The following is an 18604-nucleotide window of genomic DNA, read 5'->3' as shown; positions in this document are numbered from 1 at the left end:
CAATCACATCCCTCCTTACATATTGTACTTAATTTGCAGTTGGGGGGGGGGGGGGGGGGGGGGTGTTTCCTTTCCTTGACATTTTCCTCAAGTAAGCAAAGTTGTAGATGACACAGTGCCAACACACACACACACACACACACACACTGCTCGCTCTCAGTTCTCTCCTTCATGATCTCACGGTGACTTTTCCCTTCTTCCTCTCCTCACTTCAAATGACTCATTAAAAGTTATCATACAACGTAAATCGTCATTTTTTAATTGGTAGGTGAAGAAACGATCACACCAGCTTAATGTCTCGATTGGTTTGGCTAATTTATTTTTTTATCTGTTGCTTAGATGTGAGACAACTGGCCTGTTTTGAAATCTTAAAGTAACAACTCGTACCAGCGTACTTTGTCAAAATGCATACAGGTTGGCAGGTCTTAAAGTCTTATGCATGTATTTGGGTTTCCTCAAAAAAGGCCTTAGAAGGCATTTAAAAGTCCTAAATTTTGTTCACAAATGTCTTAAATAATTGTCAAGCCTGCCATAATTTTAGCAAAATTAGTTACATTAGTCATTAGTTATATTATTGGGAATTATTGTTATATGCTGCCAGGAAGTATTGATAAAAATGTAGTAAGTAATTCTAGGCCTATGTGGTATTAAAAATGTCTTTAAGGTCTTAAATTTAAGTCTGCAGAAACCCTGATTCAGGGTTATTAGTCTTAAACCTTTTTTAACTCGATCATGTCTGTTGCTTCACTGATCCATTATTTCTGAGTTGGCGTATTTAAAACAATCCAGTTATTGATGATTGCCTTGTTTGTAACAAGGGAAAGATCTTTTTGTTCTTTGACGATACTCAGCTGAAGTAATGCAGATCTCCAATATACATGATTATGGTGACAGTTGACTCTTATCAGTGTGGATCATTTGATTTTGTTACGCCAAAGATCTTTAATTTTATTGCAGTCTCACACAACATGGAGCAGAGTTCCTTCAGCAGCGCATTTTATACATTTACTGTCATCCTGTAAAAAAGTTGAAGCTACAAGACTGTACATAAAAATGTCAGGGTAAAGTTAAATACAACTCCCAAGGTGCATTTCACCAAGAAACAGCCAGTCACCGATCTTTATATTAGATCAGATGCTTTTAATTTCCGGGTCACTTTTGAGTGAATTCAGCAACTAAGTGTTTTGAATTCATCACGCACTGATTTGCACCAACAGCTTATTTTCCATAGCAACAGCCGCTGAGGCTCATGGGTATTGTAGTATTCTTAGCCGAACGCCAAAATCACACACAAGTGAAGTCTGTTCCCCCTCTTGAACAGTTCTTCCCTCCTGCTCTGTCTCAAATGGGGCCAACTGGCCTCAAAGGATGGAAAGTGTCTCAAAACAACAGTCAAGTGCCCAAATAAACACCGACATGTTTTTTTCTCACTGTAATCATACATTCTGTTCAGACTGGCGATTAAGATCCCTTCATAATGCATAATAGTCTAATTGATGGGGGACAAAATTGTGTTTTCCTGTTCAGCAGCAGTGGCAGTAGACGTTGAAAGACGAGGACTGCAGATTTTGTCCCCCATCACTATATTGTAAGCTCATTTGGAGGCGATCTTCTAACGGTCAGTATGAACAGGAGGAATATTGTGAAGCCATCCTTTAAGCGGTCTTAACTGCAGCCCCAGTGATAATCATACCTAGCAGTAGCTCTCTTTCATTTAAAGGTTAATTGTGAGGTTAAATCAAATAAATGTTGAATTTCTGCCCTTTAACAGAGGGTGCGGTCAGACACTCGACATACGTTAAAATTACACAACAGAGGCAGCAGCAGGTTTCTGTCCTGTGAGATCTATTGAAAATATAGTTCAAGGCTGTCCACAGTTGCCATGGTTACAGCACCAGAAAGGTACAAATTCATTCCTGCTGTTGAAATTTAGTGGCTGGCTTCATTTGGGGGAGGATGTCTTTATTTGTTGAACACACAAAAACATGAACATTGTTGCACAGAACGTATTAATACTTGTTGCGTAACAGCTGAACAAACAAACCATCTGTCTTCTAGCTGCTGTTCTCCCATTAAATAACCAGTCAGATACTTTCAATTACTGGCATTTATTTTAGGTTTTTTTTTTAGATCTGAAGCAGGCAGCAGATGTAAAAAAAAAAAAAAATTTAAAAATGCAACAGGCGGAGCTTTTTCACAGCGGACATGTTTGACTTGTCAAACGCAGGTGTGACTAATATAATCATTAGTTGCTACAATGGTGCAACTGAGTCCAGTGTGAAAAAACTATATGACTGAAATCTGACAGAAAAACTAGAGCTGCAGTGTTTAGTCGATTTAAGGATTAGTCGATCAAAAGAAAAGGTGTTATTTTAATAATCAATTAATTGTTTTATATTTTCAAGCAGAAATGCCAAATATGGTTGCAGTTATTTATCATGTACGATAGTAAATTATATTTTATTTGGTTTTTGACTGTTGGTTGGATAAAACTAGCAATTTAAGGACATCACTGTGGGCTGCAGGGAAGTTGTGATGGGGGCTTTTCACTTCTTTTTGATGTTTCATAGATGTTTCATATTCTGTGGATTATACAGTAAAGAAAATAATTGTTTGTTGCAGCCTTAAAATAAACCTCTGACTCTATCATGGAAATCAATATTGGCTCTTGAGTTCATTACCAGTGTAGCAGGAGAGCTTTGTGTCTTTTGTGTATAAACATAAACAGGTTGGTAGAAAAGTTTGGTTTAAAACATGCCGGGAAACAGACCAATGACCTCCTGTTGTACACTCTGGAAGATGATAAGCAGCTCTGTTAGGTACAGTATGTTTAATTGGTAACGTTTTACTTTATATACACCTTAAATATTATACAAATGTCCTGGAGTTTTTCTTGAGTAAATTGCAGATATTTAACAGTTAATTTTTAGAGAATGAATGAGAGAATAAGAGAATGAAACAATTTGTTGCAAATTATAAGAAAAAAAAAGTGTGAAGTTTGTTTAGTGCTGATTCATTATATTTGGGTCAAGTTGTTAATTTGCAAAAATTAGACTCTTAATTCTTTCACTGACACTAGTTTGCATATTAGGTTGTTTCTAAAAAAAAACAAAAAAAAAAACAAAACTATAATAATTCTGTCAATGAAATGTCCTAAGAATGAACATTTACACAGCAGCTACTTTTAGGAAATTATTGAAACAACCTAATATGTTGAAATATCGTTTGACACACAAAACTACACACTGAAAACTATGTTAATTTAAGTGTCGCCAAGAACTATTACTTATGAACCCAAATCTAATGAATTGGTACTTACTGACTAAATCAATTTAACAGCTTTTCTGTTTTTTTCTTATAATAATAATAATTTGTACCAAATTACAACTCCGATCTGTAAAATGACAAAATTCACCGTTAAATACCTGACAATGACTCAGGAAATTAAAATGAAGCGTTACTATTTGATTTATTGCACTTTGTCTTTTGAACCCTCAGCGGAAATGAATCATGAATGTGCAGTTATTAGTCTTATTCATATTCCTGTTTCCAGTAAAAATTAAATCATGCACACACACAAAAAAAAAAAAATTGTCAGTAATTCACCAACATAAGTCGAACTCTACCATCATACAGATATAAGCTTCATACTGGAAAATAGATTCACCTTTCAGCTCTCAACTGCTGCTTGGTGTTGATCTTACATGTCTTCTTGTTATCATAACTTAAGGAGAGTATCAATTCACAACAAATCACTGATAATATTTCAACACATCACACAGCATTTTAGATTTTTAAGGTTTTTTTTTTCCTCCACATGCCCGTGTTTCCACTGGTTGTTCATATTTTCATCCATCATTGTGAACAACATGTCTGTTCATTTATGTCAAAGTAACATTAACTGTCCCCTGCTCGCCAAAACAAACAGATGTTTTTTAATTAGTCTGCACTTTACACTGCGTTACCACCCAATAATAATGTCAACCAAAAACAGCAGGAACTCAAACACATCACATACTGCATGCATGTGTATAAACCATATTGGGCATTTCTCCTTTTTGACATCTATATTCAGGAAGTCACAGAAAAAAAAACAACTGAATTCCTTATTTACCACCTGAAAGCTCAAGTGAACATTTTATCTCTGCTCTGTTCCTCCAGTGCAGAGGGTCGGAGGAACTCGCTGGAACTAGGCAGTCTGCATCTCCTCCTCTTCCTCAGCAGACTGGTAGTGTCGGTACTCTGGTCTCAATTCCCAGGTGCTTTTGTGAGCTCCTTTACTGTTGTACGTGCCAATTTCCTTCATGATTTCCTTCAGGTAGGTCTGGACCAGACAGAGGAGAACAGGTTCAAATTTACGGATGGTGACCAACAGCTTACTGTATATCTGTCGTATCTGAAATATGCAACAGTGGAAGAAGTATTCAGAGTACCAGCAAACCAGTGTAAAAATGTACTTAAGTATAATTTTGAGGTACTTTACTCGAATATTTCCATTTGATGATAATTTATACTTCCACTCCACAACATTTCAGAGGGAAATATTGTACTTTCTACTTCATTACGTTTATTTGACAGCTTTAGTTACTTTTCAGATGAAGATTTGATTGGATGATATAACAAGCTTTTAAAATACAACACATTGTTAAAGATGAAACCAATGGTTTCCAACCTTTTTGGCTTTTGACGTCTTACATAAAGCAGTGTTTAGTCGGGGTCATATTTCAGATGTCTATGAGTTGTTAACAGCTCCACCAAATAGTGATTTTTTCCCTCTAAACTGCTCACATGCTTCAATTTCAATAAATGTTCAAATGATCCAATATTTCACCAAAAATCAAAGATTAGAGAAAAAGTCCAAAAACTGAAAACAGATTTGTGAATCAGAACTTTGTTTTTTCTTCTTTCCTCTCCCATTAATCATCTCACGACCCCTCAGATTTATCAGGTGACCCTTTGGAAGGCCCGACCCCCAGGTTGGGAACCACTGGACTAAACTAGCCAACTGTATATAAAGTAGCTCAAACTAGCTCCACCTCCAGCAGCTACAACAGTAACATGCTGCTCTAACACTGATACTTCAGTATTAATAATCTAATGATGTCATATATGATATGATCAGTCAGAGGGACCAAACCACTACTTTTACTGCAATACTTTAACTACATCAAGCTCATAAAACTTATGTTCTTTTACTTAAGTGGGATTTTTCATGCGCAACTCTTAATGGAGTATTTTTACATTACTGTATTGGTACTTTTACTTAAATAAAGGATTTGAGTACTTATTCCACCACTGCTGCTTTCTGAATGGAAGAAAAGATTGAATAAGATCTGACTGGCCAATTTATTACTCATTAAAATAGTGGGTTCCCTGTGACTCTACTCATATACGTACACACAGCTTTGTTTCACATTTTTATCTAAACAGGTAAAACTGAAGAGGCACAAATCCTGGACAGCAGCCTAGAATTTAGAAACCTTTCAGTGTGAAAGAGCCTACTCTCTGATAACCACTGGGTGTCTCTGTTGCACTTGCAGACATGTGCTCGCTGTGCTTGATGAATAGCATCGATGTGGTTTCAAGACTTTTCATAATGGGCATTTCGGTTACTTCAGTTCATTTAATTTGAGTGTTAGCCAAGTGCTTTAGGAGAGAAATGATGGAGTGTATTGCGGCGTTTGACTCCTACTCAGCCGATGGTTATGCAATCAGATGCAATCAGAGGGAGAGAAGGACCTCCAGGTCTCATCAGCACCTACACATTGCTGTTCTCTGCTAGCTGGAACGAATCCACTGCGCTGTATCGATTCATCTCTTCTCTCTGTGTGTGTGTGTGTGTGTGTGTGTGTGTGTGTGTGTGCATGTTGGCCCAAATTTCAGCCACAACAGAAGTGTGAGCAGGCATGAACGTCATGCTGTGGGCGATTTGTTCAAATTTAACAAATCAAGGTGGATAGTGGGCAGGTGTATTTTTTTTGGTCTTTCCAGTTATATTGTTACATGTGTGTGTGTGTGTGTGTGTGTGTGTGTGTGTGTGTGTGTGTGTGTGGCTCACCACAGGTTGTTTGGTGATGTCCACCAGGTCCTTAATGTTGTAATACTGGTGTTTCTCAAAGGCAGAGAAGAGCATGTCCAACACCACCTGCCGCTCAGCTCGCACCATCTTCCCTTCCGACTTCTTCTTCTTCTCATACTCCACCTTAGAATGACACTGAATATTACTACTAATACTACTGATAATACTGCTACTACTACTACTACTACAACTACTGCCACTATTACTGCTGCTTCTTATACAGCTACTACTTATGATACTATTACTGCTACTACTACTACTACTACATTTTTTAAATCATAATGAAAGTATATACTGTAGATAATATTTTCATTTGTAGTTATTTAAAGTTGCGTGTTACATTAAAATATACTTGGTTATTACCTAGTTAATATACAGTATTTTCTTTCCTTTTCTATTTGGCACCGGCTATGGAACCGGTACAATGATCCACCAACTATTGACACAGAACAGGACTCTGAGTCAATAGTCCACAGGCTGTTGGTCCGGACTGGTTTTCTGTGCCGATAGTAGTTTGTTCTATTGGTACATAATGGATTTCTGGAATTTATCGCCAGACCTCTTGTAGACCACTAACCGGACATTTTTTACCATCATGTCGGGCGTTTTAGTGCAGTATCACCTGCAAGCAAATACATTCCTCTATTTTTGAAACCATTTGAATACAATCAGAAGGAATCCGTACCAAAAAGCCACTTCCTTTCTATTTATACTTGTTCTTAATTGTGCAGAACATATTTGTACATTAAAGGGTCACTCCTGCAGTTTAGTATTATGGTTCCATAAAGTTAATAGAGAGATATTCTGACTTATAGTCTCAATTGTGGGTCAAATCCTCAAAACATTGGACACGTTGCTTGTGTAGGATCAGGCTACATATCATGTAAAAGACTCAGTTGTATCTTTTGTTAGACCTGCCCTGATGTAAATGCTAAAGTCTGTTCAACTACATGCCCCCAGTTTGTACCGCATAATAAAACTACTATTGAAAAATATGACAAGTAAACTGAATAGCGCGCTACATCTGCCCTCCGCCATTTTATTTCAGTGTCAAAATTCTGGGTGTGAAATGTATGCATTATACAGGCCTTCACAAAGAATGAAAAAAGTAGTGTCCACAACATGGAGAATCCAACTATGCAATGTTTATAGATGTGAAAATTACTACAGCTGTCAATGATGATGCAAAATGACGATATCCAAAATCTCAATTTGCTGCTCACTATAGACTAAACTAGTGTTTGTTATAAAGAGAGGAGAGAACGAGGGAACAAGGAGGTGATATCGGACACAAACGATGTGTAAAATTAATTGAAAAAAGTGGCAACCTGCAGGAGCTTAAACCTGAATTAAGTGATTCTTTGTCCACTTGGGGGGCAGCGGAAAAAAGTTGTGAACTAAACACCAACACATCATAATCTTATTTAAACTGATATGTTGCACTTGTTAGCAAACAGCTGCTTATGTACACGGAGCAACATTATAATTCATTTGGAGTTGTGTTTTTGTCCACATGGGCCAATACTCCATCTCCTTTAGCTCTGTTAATCTGTGTAATCTCTAACAACTCCTGAGGGAAATATCTGGCTCTTTAGCTGCTAAATGCTCCACTATGTTCTCCAGCAGGTCACTAACTGTGTCTGTTTGTTGTTTGGTGCTAAGCAGGTAGTGTACGGTGGGTTTTTAGAGCTTTTTCTCTGAAAACAGCTGCCTCCTGCAGCCGAAAACGACACTGTGAGAGCAGTGTAAGTGAACCGAAACAGTAAAGTTGCAGCCAGATGGCAAAACAATGAGCTGAAACTCACTGTAAAGCTCTGTGAAGCAGCAGAGTTGCTCCTCTTCTCTGTAGGTTCATGACGAGGAGTGACGCCGCTCACATTACACATTGCCATTTAATACATTATAATAAAAATCATATGTTGATTATAGATGCTTTATCTGCTGTAGCTTTAGCTGCTATAGCTGCTTTAAATACCTTTTATGCCACTAGCGTAATAATATATAGTATAATACATAATATCAACCACACAGTATGACCACGTTACGTTTTATATACAGTTAGTGATTCAGACTGCTGAGTGACCTATCGATTACTTTTTATAGGCACAGTGTACATGTCAGACCTGCAGTGACCTCCATTACCTCAGTGCAACAACTTTTTTTTTTTTCTTACTTTCTACTATAAATTATTTTGTAACAATATTACTTTATCAAATGAATGATATCATGTTTTTGAATCAAACTGGTTACACACATAAATACAGCCTTACTGTGACGAGCTCTCACATTGAAATCATGATTGGCCACAGGCTTGAAGACTGTAGTGATGGCTCTCTCCAGCTGCTGTGACAAACGCTGAGGCTTGGTGGACTCTTTCATCTGCAGCCTGACACACACACACACACACACACACACACACACACACACACACACACACACACACACACACACAGACACACAAACACAGTTTAAACCCAGGCTCTCTCTGCTCCAAACTTGCTTTGTGTTTTCTATGATCTAACTTGATCTCCGCTGACAGATGTGCCTGTTGGCATGAAGGCGGCTGTCAGCAGCTTAAGGTTAAACTAACCAAATAAGTAATGGCAGCTGCTCTGTTCAAAGATATTCTGCTTTCTATTTATTTTTTTTTTGACTTTCATTCATCATGACTTGGCAGGTCAGTGAACACATTTTATTTATACTGAGGGCCGAATAATACATCAAAGATTGTAGGCCTGAAAGAAACATTAAACACAAGGCACTGCAGCTGCCTGATGTCCTGCTATTATGTATTCATAATGATATATTAACCATAAACAATTTAGTAAAGCTCGCTGATGCAAATAAATATTTCTGTCTACATACTTCTTTTTTCATCTCTTGTCTCATTTATGTTTAGACGAGACATATTTCATCCTCCATGTGTTACTAAACAGAAAATCAAGACAGACATCATAGGCATCATAAATAAATACCATAAAACACCATGATGAATCAATAAAGAAATACCACATAAATAGGATTCTAATTATGTATCTTAAAGGGGACATATCATGCACATTTCCAGGTCTTTATTTATATTCTGGAGCTCTACTGGAATATCTTTTACAGCTAAAAAAAACTCCTAATTTATCTTATAATGGCCCTTTATGCAGCCCCTCAGTTCAGCCTCTGTCTGAAACAGGCAGTTTTAGCTTTTGTCTCTTTAAGGCCCCCCTCCCGATGACCCCACTCTGTTCTGATTGGTTAGGTTTGAGAAGCTGCCCATTAGCCATAGATGTATTATAAGAGCTGAATAGGGTACCACCACTCAGCCTTGTAGCCAATTTTTCTCAGTGGTCACTTGCGGTATTAATAGACCACCACAATAGAGACGTCTGTAAAACTGACCACCTGAATTTTTGATCCATGGAGGTTTTATATTTGTAAAACTTTCCTCTAGCCGAGAAAAGTGATTTAAAAATCTGTGATGTCATCACAATGTAAAGTCTATGGGCCGAGGGGGAACTTGTGGGCGGGGCCAGTGGGGGAAATACTACTGCGCATATTCAGTGGGCTGCAGAACACAGAAGGAAATTAGAAAGCTAGATACTTCTTTTGATGTATGTGCCAGCCGAGCAATTCTTATTGGACTGAATGGGCGCCATTTTCAGTCCAGTATCCAGATCTTATAATACATCCAGGCTCCAGGATTTCACTACTTTTTCTCGTTCTTTACTTAAAATGTCAACTTCTCATATACATCCCTACATTTTCACCTGGGCTTTTGACTGGCAGGGAGCATTTTTACATACAATAATCTGAGGTTTTGTAACTTTGACCATGTTAAGCACAGATATCCAACATCATAACAGTATATAAATAACAGAAAATCATAAAAAGTATATGTCCCCTTTAAAGTTATTATTTTTTAATTTAGTTTTTACTCTTTAAATGAAAAAAAATGTGGAAAAGTGCTACATATTATCACTTTATGAGCATCTGTGATGAAGTTTCTACCAAAACTGTTCTTGAATCATGTTCTTAAGGACACACACACACACACACACACACACACGCCTCCATGAAATAATGTCCTGCCATGATGAAGGGACATTTGTCAGCTGCCATCTGAATGGGAGATGTTACAAAACTGGAGTGAAAAGAGAAGACTTTGCTTGTCAAGTCTGAAATGAAATACAATCGGACAAATGCAAGTTCAGTGTGTAATCTACTCACATATTACCATCTGTGACTTCTAAGGAGAATCATGACAGTATGACAGAAACCTAAAAAGATAGTTTGATGACCAAGACGGTCACATGAGTGAACCCTTTTTTTTTTACATGACCCATCCCCTTTAAAGGCTTTGACTTGTGATTTTCTGTATTTTTCTGGTTGTCAACAAATCTCATGTGCAGACCAAGAATCAATAAGATATTAACCCACCACTGTGTGTGTGCAGAAGCGCAGTTCTGTTTACAAACCTATTGATTTTGTACTACATTATAAATTTCTCAAAAGAACTTCAGCACAAAATCAAGAGGTTGTGATATGAAGAACAACAAGATGACGAAGCAAATCCGCACACGTAGACAGCGGCAGTTTACTATCATACTGGCATACATGGCTCACTAACGTGTTTTTAATAGTTTTTGGACAACAATAAAGCTCTGCATTACAAAGGAATATAATATATCAGGCTTTGGACACACACACAATACTTGTAAGTAGGATGAGCTCATTGTTGGTTCGCCTCTGCAGATGAGATTTGTTGACAGTAAGAAAAATATAGACAATCACCAGGCAAATCCTTTACAGTGTGTTCCTGTGATGTGTCTTGCTGGTTTGAATGTCTGACACAGAAATGGTCTCGCACACTAAAGCGAACTGTGTTTGTGTGTTTTTGCTTTGGGTTGTATTGTAGCAGTGCATCTGCCAGTGATGCAGTTGCTATAGCAATACCATCCACTAACTCTGGCTGGAATAACGGATTCCAATGAAGAGGAGACGATGTCAGAAAGCAGTAAATAAATAAATAAATAAAAAATGGCAGAGTGCACTGAAGTGTTTACAGTGTGTACACAAACTGACAGTGACAGTGCAACATCATTACTTCTCTACTCCTGTTGGAATTCACAACGCTGAAATTTCAACAGCACATTTTTGGAAAGAAAAAACAAATGCTTCTGTAACCATTTTATGCAATTAATGTGCATTTGTGTGCATATGATACCTAAAATTGTATGAATAATTCATCAGTAGTAAGTCTGCTCCCTCACTGTAGTGGAGACACAGTGACATATTTTGCCACACTGAAATATTACACATGGCAGATCATTGTTGCCAGGTGTAAATCTAAAATGTCAGTTTTTGAAGACAAATTGATGACAGTGTATTTTGACTTTATGGAGGTGTTTATAAGTTGAAGGGAAAACTGCTCAAAACAAACATATGGTTGTTATTCGGTGATAATAAATTCTGCTGTGCTTTCTTTTTTTTTACTTACATTTTCATTCATATATTTCTACTAAATGTAGAGTCTTATTTTGTTGTTTTTTTTGCTCTCTCTCATCTTTCTAACCCAGTGAACTGTGAGGCAGTGTGACATTTACAATATTCTGACACAATTCTGAAGCACGTTTATAGAGCGCTCAGTCTCTCCAAACTGCAGCAATGTTCAAAGTTCACTCACTTCTTCAGCTTCATGTAGTTGTCATTGACGACTGGTCTGCATTCAGCTCTGTGCACCACCGTCCCCTCCAGACTGATTTCATCTACAACAAAGACAGTGACTCAGCAGCTCAATCGTGATTCAGATACGCTGGGTTTGTTGGAGAAAACAAAGTAACACTCTTTACATTAGCCACATTTACTGATGTAAACTTCATTAAGTCTTTTGAGTAGTTTTTCATATATGCACCAGTATTTGCACTTTTATTATGCAATAGGAAGAATTTGGTTTTATTGTACTTATTTGAATTTATAACAATGTTTTCTTTGTTCTCATAAATTGTATTTATTTATTTACTGTTTTGAGATTATTGGGTGGGGGGGTAGAGTAGAGTCAGCGTTAGAGTAAAAGCAATACAAATTTGAGTAGAAGAAGACAGTAAAAAAAGTAGATGCATCCAATTTATGTAATTATTTAGACTGTTTTGCTATTTCACAACAAGTTGATATAAAATGTTCCACCTGATATCCCAAAATCCTGCCTGGAGTCCACTAGATTTAAATAAGTGGGTGTGATTTATGCCACATTCATGTCATAAGGTAGTTACTGTGATTACCAGTTTTCGACTATAATAAATACAGTAATAATAAAATAATAAACTAAACTAAATATTTAACTAAATCATCATTCATGTTGACATTCAAGTTATAATTACAACTGGGAAATAGGTTTTTCTGAAAGCTCCAATATATTCGACTTGGCGCTTACTAATTCAGAAGTTCCTGAAAAAGCAAACAAACGCACATAAGGTAGGTAAAAGGCTATTTAAGAACAGCACCAATGAACCATACTTACAAACATCCAAAATGTTTTGATCTGATCCGAAGATCCAACTTGGATTGAAACGTCCATTTTGAATTAAAATAGTAGCTCTGGAGTAAGTGTACAGGCTTGTTCTAAGGTTGTTAAAAATACATTTAAAGGACCAGTGTGTAAGATTTAAGGAGATCTATTGACAAAAATGTAATATAATATTCATAAGTACGTTTTAATTAGTGTATAATCACCTGAAAATAAGAATAATCGTGTTTTCGTTACCTTAGAATGAACCCTTTATATCTACAGAGGGAGCAGGTCTTCCACGGAGGCAACCATGTTGCACCGCCATGTTTCTACAGTAGCCCAGAACAGACAAACCAAACACTGGCTCTAGAGAAGACCTTTCATGTTTTTTGCGAGTTTAGCAGCCACAGTAGGTTCTCCTACACACTGAATTTAGTGCTGTGTTGTCAATGCTTGTTATTTCTAATCCTAACCCCATAAGATCTAAGGACATTTTCCACAGATCTCAACACAGAATTGTGCTGATAAAAAATCCAGAAAAGGGTAAAAAAAAAAAAAAAAAAAAAAGTTCGGTATGACTCTTGGTGGCGCTGGATGTTGAGCCAAAAGTAGTCACGGAGGAGACCCCAGCTGTCACTAACAGAGCTCAGCAGAGACGGGAAGAAGTGCCAGAAGGACGGTCGCAGCTCCACGGCCGTTTAGCAAACTGTAATGACCAGAGTGTCACTCCACATGAAGTCACACTCTCAGCAGTGGAGGCTCTCTGTACTAACTGGGAGGGTATAAATAACCAGGTAAACTGTGGGATTACGCTCTTACGCCACACAGGTTTTCATTTGCACATATTGTACAAATGAAAACATCCTCTAAATCAGAAGCTTTCACTGTAGAATATTTGTGCTCTTCTGAGCATTACACTGTGCTGCTAGCTTAAATCTAACAAACCAATACAGCAGTCCAGCAATATATCTATGAAACTTATCAGTTTTTGATGAGAAGTTTACATGTTTTCTGTTTTTCGTTTTAACATATAATATAATACGATTAGGCTGCTAAATTGTTCTGGGTAATATGTAAGCTAATGTTTGCTTATTACAAATATATTGTGATCGGTGTACATGTTGGCTGATATCAGTAAAACCGCAGCACAGAAATGCCAAGTATACTGTATGTTTGAGGTAATTTGGGAACTGTATCTCCATCACTTCACTGACAAGCTTATTTTTCAACTGCTAAAATGTCTTTTTCAGTACAGAATGTGGTCACAATTCCTAAACAAATTTAAGGGATGCTGACTGAAGAACGTTTATGTAAAAAAACAAAAAACTAAATATTGTTATGGGATTTTTTTGTTTTTACTTCTAAATAACAACCTCAAAAAAGCAGCACTGGTCAGGCTATAAAGCTGATTTCATCATCAAATATGTTCAATATTTCCACTCTTTCCTATCATATATTCTCAGTTTATAGTTGCACACTTGGCTCTTGTACAGTCGTCTGCTTCCTCTACTCACTACCTGATTTGGGAAAGCCCTAAATATGGCAAACATGCACAAAAACTGACCTCAGACTTAGATACAGACACACCTTTCATCAAAACAGTAAATCATGTGGCCCTGATGATGCTAGAGAGACTTTGTGACAAGAAGCCAAAGACCGAACCCAACTGAAAAATCTGTGGAGAAACCCCTCCAGTCTGCCTAAATCTGGGTGTGTGTGCTGGCAGCAGCAGCCTCAAAAATACTTTCAATGGCTGTCAGTCGTACCTCAAATGTACCTCAAACCTACAAATGTGTAAAAATGTAAAATTAGTGGTGTTTAACTATAAAACACATTTAGTATTTAGGGTCATTTGAATGTGAAGAGCAGGATGAAATGCTGCCATTTTCTCCCCTTCAGAACATGTTTTCAGCTCTAAATATGATTTGGAAAGCAAACAGTCATCACTGAGCCAGTTATGGTCATATACAACATGCAGCTTGACATTTTCAGCTATTTCTGATTCACCTTGAATTTGTTTTTTTGTTTTCTTTTGTTGGATTTCTCTTTCAGAAGGTGCTTTAGCCAATTATTCAACTGTCCAACCCACATGAACCATTTAATGTCTCTTCACATCCTCTGTTATGATCATGAATCAGCTGTCCAGGAAACTGGTGGAGTCCAGTTGGTGAGCGTTGGCGTAATATTGGCACCAGCTTGGTCTATTGTGCATTGTTGTATGATTTGGCATCGATTTTGTATTTGGACATATAAAAAGGTCTGAGAATCTGCTACATTTTCACGCCTATCAGTTAACAAAACCAGCAGAGAGAGACGCTCAAAGAGCAAACAGAGAGAGCACGTCCACAGAGAGCTGTAGAGGTCAACAATTAGGTGATGAGGGACTGATAATGAGCAGACTGACAGGTCCAGATGACCTGCAGAGGAGGGAGAGAGGCTGTTTCTCTTCCAAATTCCAGAAACAGTTGGGTATCCTCGGATGTAACATGCTGTAAAAATCAAGAATTAGTAATTCCTCCAGGGATCCATGCCAATTCCCTCCCTTGTCTCCATGCTTCCCTCACTGGCATCTTTTCTTTTTCTCTTGGAACGCGTGGGAGAGAGGCAAAGAAAAATAAAACTGTGAAATACATTGTGCCTTCCCTCTCAAGCGTCATCTGAAGCGACGTCAGTTGCCAGTGACGGCGGCACAGCAGGATCTCCAGTCAGTCGGCTGCTACTGCTCTGCGGTAGCTATTGCTCTCTTTGTGTTTTCACCGATAATGTGATGTACTGTCCAGATAATAAGGGTGCGTGTCACCACTGCTCCTGCTGTTCCTGTTTCATTGATGTCCTTCCAAATGACAAAACTGCATGTAAAAAAAAAACAAAAAAGTGGCTCTGCATGTCGTCCCATAAAAGCATCCGCACATGCACAAAAAACCTCTTTTCACACCACGTACAGCTCTACCCACAGTTATATTTTTAAATGTACTGGATGCACTTGGGCCATTTCTACTGGCAGCAAAGCATTTTTGTATTCAATCACTATTTGTGTCACCTGTGTAATAACTGTAATACACAGAATGCTGGAAATGTGTCCAAATAATTGATTACCTAAATGTTTTAGGGAAAAAGTGAAAATGTCATTTTTTCGTAAATAAATAACACAGGTAGACAATGTCACATATTATGGAATATATTAAGGCTACTGGACTATTGATGATTATTTTCATTATTAATTAATCTGTCGATTATTTTCTCCATTAATCGATTAGCTGTTTGGTCCATAAAATGTCAGAAAATGGTAAATAATATACAATATTCTTCTTCTTCTTTTTTAAAAAAATTTCTTATTTTTTTACTGTGAACAAATCATATAACAGGACCAGAAACCCAAAAAGCGTGGATGTGTTTCTTAACACTCTCTGATTCTCAGCCACAAATTCATTGGTTCCCACTGGAGACATAAATCTGTGAAAGCAATAATATATTTTCAGCCACTGATTATTACACATTTGGTTCTCTAGTGAGTATTTACAGCAGCAATGGGGGTTTGTGGGACTGAGTCAAAATGACCATGACTCATGTTCATGATAAGGAAGGAACATGTCACCCGGTGCAACACTGTGGCTCATTTATGTGTGTTTTTAGTTGGAATTTAAACAACAATGGAGCTTTATAGCCTTGGATACACAGACGACACTTGTTGGTTTTAGTCTTTGAATGGAAATTGTTGACAAAAGGAAAATTAATTTGTTGTCAGCCTTGTTATTCAATTAAAAACAGCCTTGATTCGTTCAGCGCTACTTAAAGCTGAACTAATGCAGGTGCAACAGCTGTGGTCACCATAGTAACCAACACATGCCACCTGACATCACATGTCATGCAACGTTCCATCAGCCAACCGCAAGAGTCCGTTTTTAATCTTGAGGCGACGAACACTTACATGTCAGCACATGTCACATCGTTCACTAATGTTCATCTGTGCCTTTTCCACAAATGGATGCAATTATGCACAATTATCAGCTGGTGAGTGCCAGAGCACGTGCCAGCGACACGTCTAAAAACACACCCACACACATGAGAAACGTGTGCACACATGCGCACGACCACTGAACATGCTACACCAACATCCCTGTTGTGCATTCGCTAAAGGTCAAACAGGGTCAAGGCCATGAAGAGATGAGGACTTCTTCCTTTTCTGCTTCCTCTCTTCAGGATCCAGAGGGACTGTATGTAGGAGAGAAATGTCTTTCTAAACATGGAAAGACATAAATACTGTAGACAAAGAGAGAGAGAGGACCAGCTTGGGAAGTGGACTGACCACAGCAAGTGTAGCTCAAGGCTTTTATGTGGAGGAGGAACACTTGAGATAAATAGAAGACTCCTGCACGCTGGCTTCACTAAGTGCTAGATCAATGTTTTGGTCCAAACCATCAGCAGACATTCAATATCCTAATTTTCCTACGCATCTCTTATTCAGGGCTGCACAAGAATTCAGTACTCTCCACCTGATGACGAAGAGTAGAGGCCGAGATTTACGGTTTTGATGTAGCCACGTGGTGGATTGTAATGCAGTTATCCAGCTGCTTTCATTTATAATAGTAATATCTATGTGGTATCATGAATACGATGGGCCTCATAACCTCTTGTACGAATAGATTTCAAGTGGCTCGTACAAGGGATTTATGAGAACATATCTCATTCACCAGTTTTCTCATATCCAGAATTTTCTCTTAAGTACAAATGAAATTTACGAGTTGTCCAGACCTGATGTATAAGTCATGTAGAGGAGAGAAAGAAAAACACTATTTAGCCCAATTTGGATGGGCTTAACATTACAGGGGGAGATGGGGAATTAAATATACACTGTGCTCAGACATGAAACACAATGATATCATTTGGTGTGATTACACTTTCAAAAGGATTTCAATGCCTCTGATGTTCATCACCAATAAACGTCCGTAAATCCACAGATTCTGCTTTTGTCTGAGAATCATCATGTTTTTAAGTTTTCCTCAGTAACAAAGTAGGTCCAGTCATTGTTGTCTGTACATCCGTGCGTACATTGCCAAAATGTAAACAAATATGGTTTACCGATATGGTTATAACACTTGGGTTTTTATATGGATTAAATAAATATAACATAACATGTTAATTAGTGAGCTTTAGAGGCAGGTCTGTGCCTGGTTGACTGAGGGCGGAGCTGAGCGACACACACACAGAGCAGAGCAGAGAGGCCACAGCGGACAGGATGAAGCTCTGAATTCGATCCGGCAACGCTGCACCTTCTCCTGGAGTTGTGCTGAGGTGTGGATGTGTTTATTTGTGCTTCACAACGCAACCACTGTGAAACAATCAGAAAATATTTTTTTACCTTTCCACTGCTTTGCTTTGATCTCTCTACCACCACTCCCTCTCTTCATTCACACTCTAGCTCGCTCGGCCACTGCTCTCTCTCTCGTCATTGAGCCGGGAAGGAGGGGCCAACTTTGAATGGTTTGTTGACAGCAACTGCAACAAATCCTGCGTAGTCTCCCTTTAAGTTATAATCACTCTTCTCTTACATTGCTGTGTAACATACACACACACACACACACACACTTGCTCTCTGCCTGCCCATCATGTCATACTCTAAATTACAGAGGCCTGAATTGAACACAAATAATGTCAAAACAATAACAGCAAAGTGCAGACACAGTCTTGAGTGTAGATGCTACTGAGTAATGATCCACAATATTAGAAACACTCACGACTGTTCAATGATTTCTGCTCTAAAACACATTCTGAATGTTTGTATTTCTGACAGTCCATGATATATATAAGTGGCAAAATTCTTCCATTCAGAAGCTGAGTGCCTTCAAGCAGCCTGGCTTTCAGCAGCCTCTGTTTCACTAATGTGTTTACTGAATTTAAGATGCTTTGTTTCCAGTGTTTGGAGCTGTTTTGCCGAGGGCTTGGTATTTTTATCTCCATTTGTTTTTTTCTCCCTCTCTCTTTTGCATTTCAATTGGAGATTTATATCAACATTATCTGAATCGGCCTTT

At 38.0% G+C, this 18604-nt stretch overlaps 1 protein-coding gene across 1 annotated transcript in view; it reads right to left on the bottom strand.

Moving 5' to 3' along the window:
* Positions 1-3537: 3537 nt before the first annotated feature.
* Positions 3538-18604, bottom strand: part of LOC137192492 (general transcription factor IIF subunit 2-like) — a 54827-nt gene continuing 39760 nt past the window's right edge. The window contains exons 5-8 of the mRNA XM_067603236.1: positions 11754-11835; positions 8366-8465; positions 6059-6202; positions 3538-4324 (exon numbers count right to left, since the gene is read on the bottom strand). Of these exons, the coding sequence (XP_067459337.1) occupies positions 4190-4324; positions 6059-6202; positions 8366-8465; positions 11754-11835 (461 nt within the window). The 3' untranslated portion in view covers positions 3538-4189. The remainder of the gene's footprint in view (positions 4325-6058; positions 6203-8365; positions 8466-11753; positions 11836-18604) is intronic.

This window comes from Thunnus thynnus, chromosome 11 (assembly GCF_963924715.1).
Source record: "Thunnus thynnus chromosome 11, fThuThy2.1, whole genome shotgun sequence".
Taxonomy (NCBI): domain Eukaryota; kingdom Metazoa; phylum Chordata; class Actinopteri; order Scombriformes; family Scombridae; genus Thunnus; species Thunnus thynnus.
This window is presented reverse-complemented; position numbering and strand designations above follow the sequence as displayed.